This window comes from Tenebrio molitor, chromosome 6 (genome assembly GCF_963966145.1).
Source record: "Tenebrio molitor chromosome 6, icTenMoli1.1, whole genome shotgun sequence".
In the NCBI taxonomy this organism is placed as follows: Eukaryota; Metazoa; Arthropoda; class Insecta; order Coleoptera; family Tenebrionidae; genus Tenebrio; species Tenebrio molitor.
Window position 1 is genome coordinate 7,633,771 of NC_091051.1, and position 17,203 is coordinate 7,650,973.

The window sequence follows — 17,203 nt, forward strand, 5'->3', positions numbered from 1 at the left end:
TTACATTTTTAATCAAAATTTTATTAATTTTTTTTTAGTTATTCCTATTAGATATAAAAAAACAAACACTTTTCTATTTCTCTCCCTAAAATAACACAGAGCAATTTGTCAATAATAATGAGAAGTAAAATGCTTCTTCCATTTTATAGATTGTGAGACATCGGTTAACTCTCAATCAACAGTTTTAAAAGAATTCTCGTAACACATCTCAACTAAAAAATATAAATAGACAACTTTAACATTTCACGTCACATTTTACATTCCCTTTTGTCTTTATTACGGTATAACGGGAATTTTATATATACCAACAGGTTAAATAATTAAAACTGCCTTTCAAACGGGAAAAAAAAACAAAACGAAAATGTATGTAGACAAAAAAAAGGACACGAGTTTCTCAAGTATTGTCCATTTTAATGTACACTTGGGGCAGTCGAAACAGTGTATACACTGCACTTTGGTTATTAACACATAACTATATTAACAATTTAAATGATAATAAAAATATTCTGCTCTGCCTTATAATTACAAGGGGTAATGGTTTTTTTTTATTATACTAGAGATACTTACAACTTAAAAACTACAGCATAAATAAATTAACAGGGCAGCTAACAAACCACTTTAATGTACCGTACGTGAGATTACGAATTTTTCTGTATTTGGAGAAATTGACAACTAAACAAACGAGACAAGAGCATGTTCTGTATAAAATTAATTTTGATTTTGATCGTAAAAGTTTGTCGCTGCACGATGAAATAATTTTGAACCCGTTGCGTCATTTATCATTTCTGAGGTATTTTAAACAACGCGTACAGAAATATAGTTAAACAAATATTACAATAAAACACTTTACACGGCAATGATGAGAAAGAAAATGGAGCACTTTCGCTAGCCACATAGTTGATCACTCACACAATTCAGTTTGTATGTAAGTACTCTCTCAGACGCAGGTAATAAAAAAAATAATAATTATATTAATTATAAATGAGAACACGAGGACACTGCTAATATGCAATATGTACATTCAAGGAATGAAGGCGATTACTTTTTAATGACGAGGTAATGAAAAAATGTCGAATCGCCACTGCGATCTGTTTACTCGTCTTCATCCTCCTCGACTTCATCCTCATCATCGTCCATTTCCTCGTTTTCAGGTACTGGGAGGGCCTGTGGAGCCGGCTGTTGTGGTTGCATGCTTGCATTATTCCTCTTTTTGTACGCAGTCATTTCCTAACCAAACAATGCAACATCGATTAGGTTAGTTTTGTAAAAAAAAAATTGTTTTTCACAGACAACAGTAAAATTGAATGAAACATCTCATTTACTTTCTCGGTCTCGTACCCGATTTGTCTTCAGAAATAAAATGTGATTTAACTGCATTACTTATTACTTTAAAAGAAATGTCGGCTGTAAACTTGTACTGCTAAATACCAAATTCACCAAACTGTAAACATTTGTACGAATTTTTTGCCGTAAGAAATAGACAATCTCCCAATATAAACAATTATTAATCATGTAATATAATATCGAAGATGAACATAGATTTTGCCATAACTACCGACGAGATTGTAGTCCATGGTAAAAAAAAAAAATGTATAGTGCATGCACTTTTGTTTTAGACCAGAGTAGGCTATGGAAATTTGGCGAGTTGTATGGTACGACTGTGGCTGAATGACAATATAGATCATGTATAATATTTGAGGTTACACTTTCTTGTCAAAATTCATGACCATGTAGCCAAGCATTATCATTTTCCAATTAACTACATAGTTTCGAGGACTCAATAATGTGTGTATTTAGTGATAAATGTAAATATTGCACAAATTTAAAACTAATTTACCTTAATACTTAATAATGTCAAATTTGACACTGGCAGTTCGAACAATTTTGATTTTGTTATTTTGACATAGCCCCGATACCAACATTTTAAAAAATTAAAATAGCCTACTCTGGTCTAAAACAAAAATGAATGTATTATAATTATTTTTTTCATTCTCATTTCACAATTAATAGAATTCTGTCTTGAATATTGTTTTAAAATCAAATTCACGACTTGCTGTATTATAACCGCCTTGTTCAAAAGTGTAGTTTGAGTGATCCCCGCAGAGCGTTAGTAACGGGGTTTTTTTGGGGAAATTATTCATCTTAAGTTTTTGCCACCGAGAACTTTTTTGTTCAAATGTCTAAATTTGAAGTCAAAAAAACTCTTTATTTTTTTTGCTGCTTTGAAATGAAATTCGTGAATTTTTTCCTTATTGTTTGTTGTTTTTGTGTTATTGTTTTTTGTTACATTGCGTATTGATTATTATTTTTAGTGAAGCGCCCGTTTTATGGCGTCCTCATCGGCGGAAATGGGCTCTTCCTCGGAAACATTTTCATAATGCATTTTTAATGAAATGAACAGACCGGTTATAATACAGCAGGCCGTGACAAAATTCACATAAATGTCACAATTGCCAACTGACAGTTAAGTTACATCACATATTTCCAAAAATTGCTTTCAATAGCCGCCTCTTATCTTTTTATTTTGTGGTTTATACAGGGTGTTAGTAAATGGTTGGGAATTAATTTCGGGGGGAATTCCTTATGAAAAATGTGGCTTAAAACCTAAATAAAGTTTTTCGTTAAAATGAGTATTTTCTCAAAATTTTGGTTTTAAGCCACATTTTTCGTAAGGAATTCACCCTGAAATTTATTCCCAACCATTTACTAACACCCTGTATATTATAGTTGCGAGAAATAAATTTTGGCGCTCGATGTCATTCTTGGACAACGAAATGCTCAATTGTGAACCTGTGATAACTTAACATGTTGTGTGACATTTACTGTCATTATTATGTAATGTATTTTACAAAATTATACTGACCAAACGAAACGTAAAAATATTCAAACAGAATTAATTGATTAATGAAATAATTTCAACTTAACGCTTGACAATTCAATACTTATAATCCAAAGGGGAAAATTTTCAATTTGTGACACCACGAAATTTCAAAATAACATTGGCAGCCAACATGTATTGTTCCCGACAATACAACAAAACATGTGCCAAAAGTTAATCAATTAATATTTCTCTGTCAATTAGGAAACAATTTGGAAAAACTTTCATGGACTGACATAATTTAATAAAAAGATAATTCAGTAAAAAAAATTAAATTGTAACGGAATTGTTACGGAAATCATTAAATTTATTTTATGAATCGTTTATTCAGGCAAACCCGAACTTACGAGCACAAATCGTTCGAGAGAATACGTTTGTAATTTAATTGATTATTCTCAACAGTAATAATGTTAAATAATCTTCGTTAAAAGCACGATTTTGCATTCATTAGTTGAATAAATTGTCGCAATCATGTACTGTACATAAAACGGAAAATCGGAATTGTTCGTTACTTGAGCGTTCGGAAGTAGAGCATTGCCTGTAATAAGAAACAAATAAAACTTCAAGACTGATCGCACAAATTGTGACAACTTTAAAAATACACCTCCAACATTCACCTTTAAAGCTTTTTACAGAAGACAAACATAGCCATTTTGTTCATCACGTTGACAGCGACTTTGTTACAAATTGCACAAAATGGCGTAAATATCGATTTAAAATCTTTTTTTTTCCTAATATGTACACACACCAAGAAAAACTTATTGTACAGCATTATGCAACAGTCGTGTCAAAAACAGCGAAAAATTACCTTCTCGTAACGAGCCTTGTCCTTGTCAGCCAAAGCCTCATATTTGCCCTTAACTTCGGGCTCGGCATCGGCCCATCTTCTTCCCAATTCTTTAGCGATGTCACCGACACCGTACTCTGGATTTTGATTCTTTACTTTGGCGCGTTCATCGTTGCTGAACCAGAAAAATGCCGACCTTTAACACGAAAAAAAGGAACAAATCAAATCAAATCCGTCGACGATTTCGGTCGAATTGTACGAAGAAGAATATCAATTTGTTCCGAAATGGGATGACAAATTGTTTCGCTCATTTTCTACATGATCTGGCACAGGATTATAGCCGAGCAACTATGCATGCAGTTGTCGACTGATCAAACTGTGCAATAATTCCCAAAACACAAAAAAAGAAAACACTTACAACGAACGTTTGGGAGCGTTGGGATCTTTGATTTGCTTTCGTTTCTTGCCCCTTTGTTTCTCTCCTTTGGGAGGAATGTAGTTCTTCATTTCGTCGTCGTAACGTTTCTTATCGTTCTCAGCCATCTCGTGGAAACGCTTCTTCTCCTTATCCAACATGGTCTGTAACAAATAAGACACCATCAAATTAACATTTTCCCAATCGAATTGCACTTTTTAAAATATTTATTCTTTCAACACGGTAAAATCTATAGCTCCGTGGGACTGCGCTGTCTTTAAATCGTTAAAGAACATAAAACATTCATGGATTATTGATGTCTACACCTGTAGCATTCAAAGCCAAAACTGTTATTTTCAATGAAAAATAAATTAATCCCGCTGCGTAACAATTATCAATATGAATGTATATACGCACACATTTATCGAAGTCTTTTGTTTCTACTGTGTTGCAGATATAATAATTTTCGATTAGTCAAATTCTGTGCGTGTTAAGTAATTTGATAATTTACTGGAACGTAATAAAAAGAAATTGTTGCGTTAGAAAATAAAAATAATTTCATTTTGTTTCGTTCGCGGCCAGACACAAACAACTTCGATAATGATATCAATGTGGAGGGAACGATCAATCTTAAGTACTTTAAGGACTACTCAAAAGCAAAGTGCTGTTAGATCAGCGTGGTCAATAAAAATTACCGAATAATTGTCTGTTGCAAAAAAGTTATGGCATTTTTTGTGTTTTAAACGAGACGTTTAAAACTAATGGAAGTACGTGAAGGGAAAAGGGTTCACGTACCCTCCTCGAATTCACCCTTTCTCATTCCACATCACCATTGATTTTCAGTCCTTGCAATATAAAGCGGCGCTTGCGTAAAATTCATATGTACGCCTTTATAATTTCGTACATAAATTCTCTGAACCCCAAGTTATCTCGAAGAGATAACGTTAAAGAAAAATCTGTGGAAACACTCGATGTGGGCGAATTACAACAATAAAACAAAAGAAAAAGTGGTGGAGGTATTAAAAGAAAAACTGTCTTTCGGTGTCTGTCGATCGGGCTGATGCAAAATGTACGCGGAGGGTTGTCCAGGGTTGGGATGGGATCCCAGCCGGACGAGAAAAAAAAATCCGAAAAACATCCCTCCTCCCGTCCCCATAGTTGGTTTTAACCGTTTGGCGAATTCGAGTGTCGATTTGAATAAATTTAAAATCGTACGGGGCAAGCCGGCAACAACGCGACCACCGTCTTTCTGTGTGCTGCAGATGCGGACCCGAAACCTGTTTACCTTCGCCAAGAAACGAGATGGTAATATAACTCTCCTCGGGCACTGTAGGCTGGATCCCAGAAACCGGGGTGAGAGCCGTAAAATCGCTTTTTACAACCAAATTCAATGGCCGGGATCGGCCATAAAGGACGGCCGAAATTAAAATTAAATCGTCCCTTGCACAAATATTTCGCACTCTTATTTGTTCATCGACGAATGATTAATAACGCTCCGAATTTTTTTTCGTTGCCGAGCAAAAACAATGAATAGCAATTTTGACAAACCAGAAACGATTTTTTTCCGTAAAGGTTAATGGCATACAGGTCTCATGGTCATTAAATTGCCGGTGAAAAAATATTGCCCCCGGGCCGTGATGAAATTGGTCGCTCCGACGAGATTTTCCAGGAGATTTTTATGAATGGGCACGACGGCGGCTCAAGAAAAATTCGACGTCGTCTGGAGGCGGCGCCGTCGTTTGCGGCCAAAAGCTCACATGCGAGAGCTTTTCATGTCGCCACGAACTTTCAAAGAACTTATTATGTTTGGAGATCATTCCAGTTTGCACGACAAATTTCCAACTCCAACCAAATTAATTCCATTTCAATATCTTTTTCTCACAGAACATTTGGCCAGCAAAAAGATGAAATAACTTTTTTGCAGAAAACGTGACCACAATTAGTTATAATTACATACTACATTGTTTAACATTTTCAAATCTACAACGTTGCACACTTCGTATTTCATCATATTTGATACTTGCTCGTTCGTTCGCGAAAAAAATCTCCTTTGACTAATCAATTAAGTAAAACAAATTCGTCAAAAGAAACGATTTGTTTTTATTTACGTCTAGTAAAAATTCATGTTAATATCTGAAATGTATATGTTTCCAAAATATTAAAGACACCAAAGTAAAAATTGCAACAGAATTTCTGCAGAATTATTGTACGCGACTGAATCATGATACAAACAAACTGATGCCACTTTTGGGCGAACAAAAAAGCAATCGTTTCGCGTGCACCTTTGAAACATTACTTTCAAACTTTTCTCCGGCAGAAAAACATTAAAAGTTTGCCGTAAAGTTGACGGCGTCTCTTAGGGCGTCGAAGTTGGAGGCGAAGTTATCGCGTCGACTCGTCGGCAAAATTTTCGAAATCGTGCAGTTTCAACGTGGCACAAAATTTTAAAGATTCGGCCTTGAAACGTTAGCCTAACCGACAAAACAAATGATCTTACCTTCCACCTCTCGGCGCATTTTTTCGAGAACTCGGCGAAGACGACATTCTCTTCGGGATGTTTCTTCTTGTGCTCCTCCCTGCATGTCTGCACGAAGAAAGCGTACGCGGTCATGCGGCCCCTGGGCCTCGAATCAGCCTTTGCACGTGGCATTCTGCCTTTAATCGCGTTCGGTGCTAGTACAGTCGTCACCTGCTGATGCTGTTGTGGATGGTGGTTGTTTTGCTGTTGCTGCAATTGCTGTTGCTGCTGTTGCAACTGTTGTTGCTGTTGGATTTGCTGCTGTTGCAACTGCTGCTGCTGTTGTAACTGCTGTTGTTGTTGCTGCTGCTGTTGTTGCAACTGCTGCTGTTGCTGCTGCAATTGCTGTTGTTGTATCTGCTGATGCCTGGCCTGAGCTTCGGCTATCGCTTGGTGGTGGTGTTGGATCGCAGCTTGCTGAGCTTCAACTTGCTGTCTTTGCACCTCCTGCCTGTGGACTTCCTGTTGGTGGCGTTGTTGCGCCTCCTGATGCCGCTGTTGGGCCTCCTGTTGTTGGTGCTGTTGCCTTTGCGCGTCTTCTTGTCTAGCCTGAACTTCCGTTTGCTGAAACAATCGATACGGAGATTCGCATTATTGGAAATGAAATTCGAACGTGTCAACCCCGTCGCTCCGGAATGATACGAAAAATTTGAATAAGAATTCTAATTAAGCGAGGAGATTAATTAAAATACTCTGGCAGGTTTGTGCCGGTCAATTATTTCGTTCTCGGGCGCACCCAAGATGAGACCACCTGTCCTGACCTCCAATGTGCGGCCGGCGATGCTTGTAATGACCCCAACTGAGGGGCGTCATTATGCAGTACTTCACTAACGAACCTAGAATATCCTTTATGGTACTAAAGCGTCCGACGAGAAGATCCATTACACGCTTAATTCTATTGTTAACATAAATTGTCAAATCGATCTCGCGATAGAATTGCTAAATAATTGTTGTTAACACACCCCCATTCACTTTCGTCGCCATTATTCCAACGTAAACGTAAATCCTTGATACTTGTATACATTTTTTTTAAACGATACTGGAATATCCTGTAGTTTATGAAATTATAGGTACAACGTCTGCACGAAAAAACTGGTTTCGGGTCAGGTTTGGGCATTATTGACCGAACATAAATTAATAATTTCGTACCAGTTAATTTTTCTGCTGTTGATGAAGCTTACGCCATAATTCATTAATTTATAATATTTTAACGTCACGATTTCTGCTATAATTTTAGGACAATTTTTTACGGCGTCAAGGCCAGTATCGAGTTCAACCCAACAAAATGTCAGCGTTTCAAACACGAACCACATTTTAAGAAATCTAAGCAATCAATCTAAGAAAAATCTTTTTGACAGCCACCTCAAGCTGTGACGCCACACTTCAACTCGGAATTTCCCACAATAAATTACGCCGAAGACTAAAATCACCAAGGTTTTTAGAAATTCAAAAAAACATCAAAAAATTATCAAAACTAATATGTAAATGTACACAAAGATATATCTTGTTAAGTTAATCGAGCAATTTGCATATTCAATTTCGTACCATTTTCACTCCAATATATTAATTTAAATACAGAACAAACGCCAATGCGTTGTTTAAATCATCGGTAAAAAAACTACCAATTCATTTTAAAACTATGTATTGTAATTAAATGTCTTGCACACATTTACATTTAAAAATGTCGGTTCAACTAACACGTAACGCAACGTAACACTCGCTTAGCGCCACTAGTTTCTGAATTGATTGATAAATATACAATTGATGATGTTATACGTAAGAAAAATTCAAACTAGTTTAATAGACACGATATATTCTCTACCGGAATTTCTACTAAAACCAAGAATTAATTATTTACGTACGACTTAAAAAAAAACATTCAGTTTATCACAACTTAAATGACACTACGATTACACCTTTTTTTATAATTAAGATAATTTCCACCGATAATTGCGATCAAAAGTTTCTAATTTAAATAAACTTGTAGATTACAAATGCAACATTTTTTATTTTCTAATGTATGACTTCATTATGTCGATTGTCTAAAATAATATGTCTTGTTAATTTGAAAAATAAATTCCCAAGATATTCGCGTATAAATGTTTAACTATATGACCCCCCAACTTCTGTTTAAATAAATTAAGTTCCAACGACCATTACATGTTTTTTAAGAAAAATGTATATTTTTGCATATTTTTAAATAACGTGTTATACAAATCCTAAACTTTTTTTTTTTTAATAAAAAGTAGAATTTTCTTATACAAAATATATTGTAACTAAATATTTATCCAATGAACTAGACTGCCTGTTTTTATATCCGGCACATAAAACGATCCCCGGTTTTGCAATGTTTTTGTGGTTTTTACGGTAACAAACAATTTCGACTTGAAACCTTCCATCTAATATTTTCAATCAGAATCTATTGACTCGCTAATGACCAAAACAATCACAAAGAAAAAAATAATTTAGCCACATTTATGTTTCGTTGTTAAACTCAATTATTTTTACTTTTCTTTTTGTGTGACTTTTCGTCGAAATTAATTTCGCACTTAAAGTTTTTAATGTTTTCTTTTTTTAAAATCAAAAAAACAGTACGATGAAACACCTATCACAGGCTTAACCACAAGAAAACGATGATAATGCAGTTCATTTGGTAAAAAAAAAAGAGATTTGAATGCTGCGTCATCTAATGTACAACAATATGTAAAAAACAAAAACTCATTCTTCGGCCATTAAAAATGTTAAGAACAGACATAAACTACATTGGTGTGGAGGAAATGCAAAATTTTCTACAATATGACAACCCATTATTTGAGAATTCATATTTTCTTAAACTTAGAAAGTAAACGAGTAACATTTCCGAATCTACTTCTCCACAAGGAAACACGAAAATAACTTATCTCTTGCTCTGAATTTACTAACACATTTTTGTATTTTCTGGAAATTCAGGATATCTCTCTCGTAATTGAAATATTTTTTTTATATTATCGTATGCTTTAAAAAAAAAAACATGATCAACAGCGGTTGTGAAGAGCAAACCATCGAAAATCAGTAGCCACAGATCTAAGATTGACATAACCTAACTTTGAACGTATGAATTTGACATTTCTAGTGCTATCGGACCGTTTTACGGAATGGCGAGGCGCCTCGATCAAATGTTGGCAACGATGACTCATTCATCTAGGAATCGTTTCAAACTGAACAATTTTTGATCTTCGTTCACCTAATAAAGACATTTGCGACTAGATTACTCAAGTTAAACCGTACGTGTTTTCAAATTGTTTGTTGTTTGCAGTGGCCCTTGATCATAAATTCTTTGAAACATATGGCATTACAGATCTACAATCTAATCCTGGTACTCGCCAATCTCTAACTCGAATCTTCGGCAATTATTTCTACAAAATGACGAACACCTGCTAGGGGGTTCAAATTTCTAAGGTGGCCCGTTTATTTAATGTTATCACCGGAAGAGGGCGTTGATATTTTTTTGAATTCAATGCAGACCTAGGCGATGATTCTTTGGGAACCGATTAGTTTTTTTGGCAAACAAAAAATTTGGACCCTTCCGAGCGAGCAGCTTCATTCCTTATTTTTGCAAAACATGATTCCGATATGTCGCTTTCTTTTAATCGTTTAAACGTCGACGTTGACTCCGAAGTGCGATGGTGGCCATAAAAATATGCACTTCAATTTGCGAGACGTTAACAAATGGTCGTGTTTTAAAAAAAAATCAATAAGAGAAAAGAAAATTTGAATGACACGACACACGTGGTTATAAAAATGAAGTATTAGAATTTTAATGAATTTATTCGGTAGGTTTTCCTGAAGAGGTCGGTCGTAATTTACGATGGGGAATTCGGAATCCTGATAAAGGAGAAATCGTGGAGACAAAGAAAGTCCGCCTATAAAATTCGGTGTAAAACCGGCGGCAGGGCCGGGTGGAAGATTGCTTGGGTGTACGCGGGTATAGCCGAGGGTCAGAGACAGGTAGGCGGATTAGCCTCCAGAGCCGGGGGTTCGGCCGGCATTTACGTACCGGGGGAGGGGGAGTCTGTACAGGTGGCATGGTCTGTTGTTGCTGCTGCTGCTGTTGTTGCTGTTGCAAATTTTGTTGATTTTGTTGCATATTCTGTTGTTGCATCGCGTGCATCGCATTGTCCATGGTCGCGGGTGGATACCACCACTGCGTTTGGGGCGGCGCGGGCGCCCCGGCCGCGTTGCCGCCCGCCAGTCTGTAGTCGTAGCCGCCGCCGCGTGCCGTCGTGCAGACGGTGGTGGCGGCGGGACTCTGAAAGCTGCTCGCCATCTTATAAGAGAACAGCTGGTGATGGGTGGTCTGGGGGCCGGTGCTGGTCGCGTCGTGCTGCTGCACCATGTGCTGCTGCTGCTGCTGTTGCAGCAGGTGCTGGTGGTGCTGCAGCTGCTGGTCGGGGGCGGGGGCGGCGACGACGCCGGGCCACCACATCGAGTCGCCCCAGGCGCCGCGATGCTGTTCCGACATGGCGCTCTACGATTCGAGGGAGAGAAAGGGGTGCGCTGCCGCCCCTACAACGATCACCATTCACCACACGGTCAATAGCACTAGCGCCTGAACCATCCTCGAGCGTCGCGACGCTCACCACCGCACCGCGAAAAACGAAAACAAAAAAATTACGCACACACGCACGCACACCACCGACACTTGAACACCAACCTATACACGAGACGAAGAAATTTCGGTGTGCGCGCCTCGACAACCGCTTGATGAAATCTGGCAACACGGAGAAGAACAGCGAGGGACGCCAATACCGGCGGCGGATGCAGCGCCCTCACACGCAGCGGAGCCGGTTCGAACTACGGCCGGCATTCGCCCTCTCCCCCGGACCCCTCCGCCAACCAGCCGGAACCGACGACCGGTCGGGTCGGAGACGGCGAACCCCGAAGGGCGCAAGCGCAGGATCAGCGGCAACAAAACTGTTTTGGCGCCACGAAAACGACAAAATTTTCAAAAAAAGTTACGTAATTCGACTTGAAATTCGTCATCATGAAAATTACAAAAGCGAAAAACCCATTACGTCAATTTTCAGTCGTTTATAACAATTAAAGTGAAAAAACAAGATCTAGAAAAAATGCACGAAACGAAAAGTTACCGTCTATTGATTTCAAGAATTACTCTAAAAGTATAAATCCCATTTGTTCATAAATCTGACTGACTTAACGGCACTTGTGTAAAAATGTAAAAAAAAAAATGATAGCCTGATACTTGCTGCTTTTGTTTCTGTTAACGTATGGTGGCAGCTTCAGCAGATGTCAAACCATACTTAGATTGCACGCCATTTTTATTTGGCGAACAATGATGTGAATTATTTAATTTGTCGATAAACGTGAGTTTTCCACTAAGAAGAGTGTGGCACAAGTCACATGATGGTTTTTCCTTTAAATTGACTATTTCTTTTACAACAAATGATCGAAGTTAGGTTACATATTTTAAGGAAATGTCAAATTACGAGTATGTAATTAAAAATCAAGCAATAATTACGTAAGAACATTGTTCTTTCGTGAAAATTGTCACAGAAAAATTTACGGCATAACATTAGTATCTTTTCCAGCATTTATAATGTTTGCATTACAGATTTCATGTAAACTAAAAATTTCAGTTTTGGTAGTAAGACTAGATTCCACTTCATTAAGTGTTCAATTTTTATTTCAAGTTGCACTATCAAACTGTTTTTCTCTTTGTTCTTAACGAATCTAGTTAAAAAAAATAACAACACATACCTATGGCTGAAGATTATTTAAGCTTGTAGGTATTTCCCATTTTCAAAATTGTTTCAAACATTTTAATACGCAAATTATAGAGGAACTTTCAATTACATTGGAATCCCATTTTCTTATCTTTTTTAAAGTTTGACAACACTCTCTCAACCAATGAACACAAAACACAACGTACCTTTGAAGATTCACTTTGTTGTTGGTGGTCAACAATTTATTTAGCAATGTAATATTACTTGTTTCCCCACCAACAGATAAACACTGTTAGCATTTTCACAATAATATCCTTAGAATTCCTTTAATTTTGGACGTATTTAAGATTTCAAGCTTCTTTCCAAAAATTTAGATCTCAATGGATTCAAATTTATTTATGGTCTCTCATCAAATACATTTTAGTGTCAACAACTTTGAAAATAGATAACAAAAAATAACAATCAATTTACGTTCATAACAAAAACGTAACAAAAGATAAATGCATAAATTTGATTTTGTATTACAAAACTTTTGCGATAAGAAAAATATAGACAAATGGTTCCACCAGTATTCGAGTTTTATAAAGTATGTGGTAAAAACAGACTTTCCCTGTATCTCATTATCTCTATCAACTGAAATCTTATCGTTGACATACATTTTGTCAATACTCTTAAAAATACGTTACAAACAGATTACGTTTTTATAGAATTTCTAAGTAAACTGTTTACAGATCCATCCTACATTTTATTTTAATTCAAAGTTGGATGCTATTGCTTGAAAAAAAATAACAAAAAACATAATTGTTTTTAATAAATTGACTATCAAGAAAAAAGCTTGATTACTTTAACAAAATAATTAATTGCCAACAATTTGTTTGTTAATAAAAAAAGGTAAAGATGTGTTACGTCGTAATTAAATAAACATGATATTGACGTGCCTAAAAAAATGTTGAGAATGACTGGCGGCGTTCGTTTGTCGCGTCCGCATGTGACGTCCCAAATTAAAAAAATTACAACGTCACCAATTAGCTCCAATTAAAGTCCAGGTGGGGCGACAACGCCGGCGAAACCCGCAAAAAAGCAAAAATCTCTTTAATTAACGAAATCACGTTGTCGGAAACCCTCCACCGGCCACCCATCGGTCCGATTTTGAACTTTTAATTAGAAAATTTTAATTAATTAAAAACGCGCATGCGCACCAAAAAAATCGGCCGACGTATACACATTTATCAGGCTCCCGGTATCCGTCTGCCCCTTCCGCCGCCTCACCCGCCACCGGTCAATAAGACGCCGAAAACGCTCCCGGGCTCGCCGCCTCCAGCCCGAACAATTAACTTCCTCCGTCCGCTTCATTAATTCCTCACATATTCCCGAAAAGTGCGAGACCCGATGGGCGTGTGTCTAAAAACGCACGCATTTCGAATTTTATTGGGAACAGTGACGTCACCATAATTAGCACCGCATTAACTCTAGTTGCCGTGTGGAACGGAGGCGAACGGCGATCACGTGACGTGCCAAAATGGCCGATGCCGTCCTTAATTAAAAAGGACAAATCGAAGGGTAGCCGCGTAAATTCCCGCCAATTTCACGGCGGCGTCGACCCGCTTGATTTATTGCCCTCGGTGGTCGCAAAGCTGCACGAATTGACCCAAATTGGCGGGATCGGCCCTCCGTTGCCGTTATTTTTTGAATTAAAAAAGTATCTGGGATGGCGTCGTTAAACGGAAAACAGACGCCACAACCGGCCTCATCTGATTAACGTGGATTAAAAACAAACGTTTATTTTTATCAAAATGGCTGGTTAATCGCGTTTTTTGCTAAAAAACAATAGGGGTTATGTCAATAAATAATTGGAAATGATGGGGGTTGTTTCCCCGATTTTGCGTCGTGTCCCATGATGATATAAGTGACGAAAGTAGTAAAAATGGTACGTGATGACCTTTAGTAACCTTCAAGTTTCGTTTGATTAAAATTGGGGATCGTTCTTGGGGGGTGTGTTCGCGTTGTGTGGGGTTAAAGGCGGCAAAATGTCCGATTTTCGAACTCTGCTCGATAATCCAAAATTGGGGCAAATGCCAAATTGGACGCCTACGTCATCAATAAAAGTACTGCTAAAATCGCCCTCGGGAGCTCCCCAGCTCGAAAATCGACAAAAACCACCCCGAAAACCGTTGGTTTTCAACCGAATATCGCTATATGGGACAACGCTATCAACCTTTAACATAGGGAAATACATTGTACAAATGGAGTCGTATACGCTTATACAGCTTGTCCATATGAACAAAGCCGAGCCAAAACAAACAGCGAAAACTCCGTTCCCGTATCTCGGAGGCCCCCCAGATTTTCCCCAAAAATCGCAAATAATTCATTTTACCCCCGAAAAAATCACCAAAAGGCTCGGACCTACGGTGCAGCGACAAAAAATTAAAGTCGAAGCGGAACGGGCGACCCAATGCAATCCTTATGGCAGCCATTTGCTATCCGTTATATGCATAGTGGCGAGCATTTTATCAATTTGAGTTTGTTTGCTTGCAAACAGCCAAGGGAGTTTGCCGTGGTTAAATTAACAGCGAAATATATAAAACTACCCGTACAATAAGTATGATACAGTGACAATTTGTACATGCAAATATATAAAAATTTCTTACCTGAATCAACCAACAAACTGAACACACGGCTTCGTTCGTATTTGGACCCCACGCCACTTATGCGGTCTATAGGAGAACACAGGCGTCGCGCATTGGCTGGATTCGAAAGCAGCGCGACACGCCGACCAATCACCGACTCCAAAAACCATTTTGTTACATTTCTTTTATGAACCAATAATATACTTAGTTACACAATAAATGACTTCTTGTGTTTATGGATACGCGAGGCGGGAAAATAGTAATTAATTTGTTATTATTGAAATGAAAAGTTATCGGCTGCAGTTAATTAAGGTTCGCATTGCTCGATCGTTTTCACCGTTGCTTGAGGTTGCCGGAGAGGTGACAGGTTATGTTTCCACGAAACTGGTTGTGTATTGCATTGAGTGAAAAAAATTGTTGTTTATCGAAACGATAAACAAAAATGTTCTAATTCTACACAGTCACGTCACCGTAAACATGTTGTTTTACTTTATTACATAATCATTTCGAGTACAGTATAGTAAAATGGAAAACCACAATTTACAGATTATGAGTATCCTTTAGCAAAAACATGATTTTCAGTTAGTTTTATTTCAACATTTGGATGTTAGTGTCTTCAGTCGTTATTACATTGACCCATTTCTCAATTATTACAAAAGATAACGTCTATATTTTGAAAAATTAAAATTGTATCTATGCAACACACAATACATCAATGGGGCTTCATCGCTTTTCTTTTTGAAAATCCATCCATCACACAAAACACTAAATAACTAAAGAAAGTCTATACAAATTAGACATTATTACTATATTATAATTATTATAAGTAGGATGAAACCTAGCAGATAGTCTCAAATAACAAAAACCAGGTGGTAATAACCAAAGATAAGAGTTACATTTGGAAGTTAAAAAAGTAATTGTAAAAACAGACGAAAACCTCAAACTTCAAGACGGACGAATTATTTTTAAAAAGAAAGTTGAAGCTATAAAGATTAATGTTAAAGAATTCAATAAAGTTATCTGTGACTAAATTTGAGTAGGTACGCGGTGGTAATGGCAATTTTTCTTGACTGGAGAATAAGGGTAGTGTCAGATGAAGTGCTCACAGTTCAACACGCGCAAATGAGTTATTCTACGTCAAGAAAGGTGAAAGTACGTCAAGAAAGGTGAAAGTGCGTCACGAAATATTCAAACATTTAAAAGATCATACAATGTTCTACATAGAATCTAGAATGAGAAATAATTAATTTTAATGCAAAGTAATTTCTTATATGCTATTTTATTGTTTAACTTGTATGACTTGGTAATACAATAAATTCGAATTCCTGATTTCTTTTTTTTTATAATCTCTAAATCCCAAAATAAAAGAAAATGTATACAGTGCGTTTTCTTAACCGTTGCCATGGGAAATTGCATGGTAAAAATTATACATACAGGGTTGCTAAGAAGTATGGATACAGCTAAATATTTTCAGAACGGATTACCAGAACTCGCTGAAATTTTTTATACAGGATTATTCACGAGAGGGGTACTTCTGAATCTTTATTTTGCCGCAACCAACAATACCAATGGCAGTAACTAATAAATCAAATGTGTTATTTCTTTTAAATTAGAAATCAAAGTAAGTTGGATAGATTTGTGAGAAATGTCAGATTGACAGATAACCTGTATTTAATCAAAATTCAACAAATAAATTAACAAATTAATTTAGTGTAAAAGGTGTTCCGCAGCGGCGAGAGAATTCTTTCCACACTCTCCATAAATGAGGAGCATGTCAGTCTTTTCGTCGTTATTGTAAAAACACATTTTTAGAATTATTGACAAAGATTTTTTGCTTTAACGTCAAAGCGACAGAACTAAGAGCCATCGTGGATTCAGTTATAATTATTTTCAAAATTTTAAATCAAGATATTGTTCCAATGTGTATAATGGGTTGCCGTAAAAAGAAATTCAGAAATACCCCTCTCGTGAATAACCCTGTAGAAGTGTTTAAATTCTATCATTTGAGATTTTGTTCAATTTTCTAACGTCATTTATTCTGAAGATACAAAGCTAACTTGATTTTTTTTAAATAGTAAGGGGGGTCAAATTTAATATTTTTGAGAAGGATATTTTTTTGTGAATTCAGTGATGCAACACACCCACATCGCCACCATTTTGAAAATCTTTTGTACGGTAAAAGCAAGATGTAAAAGTTATATTATGTACAATAGCCGGCAATAAAAATTAGCCATCACTTTTCTGTCACGTCAAAA

At 36.8% G+C, this 17,203-nt stretch overlaps 1 protein-coding gene across 2 annotated transcripts; it reads right to left on the reverse strand.

Annotated features, from left to right (window-relative positions):
- LOC138132435 (high mobility group protein DSP1-like) lies at positions 1–11,342 on the reverse strand. 2 transcript variants are annotated; one of them, XM_069049904.1, is made up of 5 exons: positions 10,635–11,326; positions 6,578–7,162; positions 4,084–4,244; positions 3,687–3,861; positions 1–1,227 (listed from the first exon to the last, which is right to left on the reverse strand). In XM_069049904.1, the coding sequence occupies exons 1-5, from the start codon at positions 11,097–11,099 to the stop codon at positions 1,093–1,095; spliced, it is 1,521 nt and encodes a 506-aa protein (XP_068906005.1). In that variant the 5' UTR covers positions 11,100–11,326; the 3' UTR covers positions 1–1,092. The 2 variants fall into 2 exon arrangements, with proteins under 2 accessions (XP_068906005.1, XP_068906006.1); XM_069049905.1 differs by lacking the exon at positions 1–1,227 and adding an exon at positions 1,255–3,416 and having other exon boundaries at positions 10,635–11,342.
- Between the last annotated feature and the right edge of the window lie 5,861 nt (positions 11,343–17,203).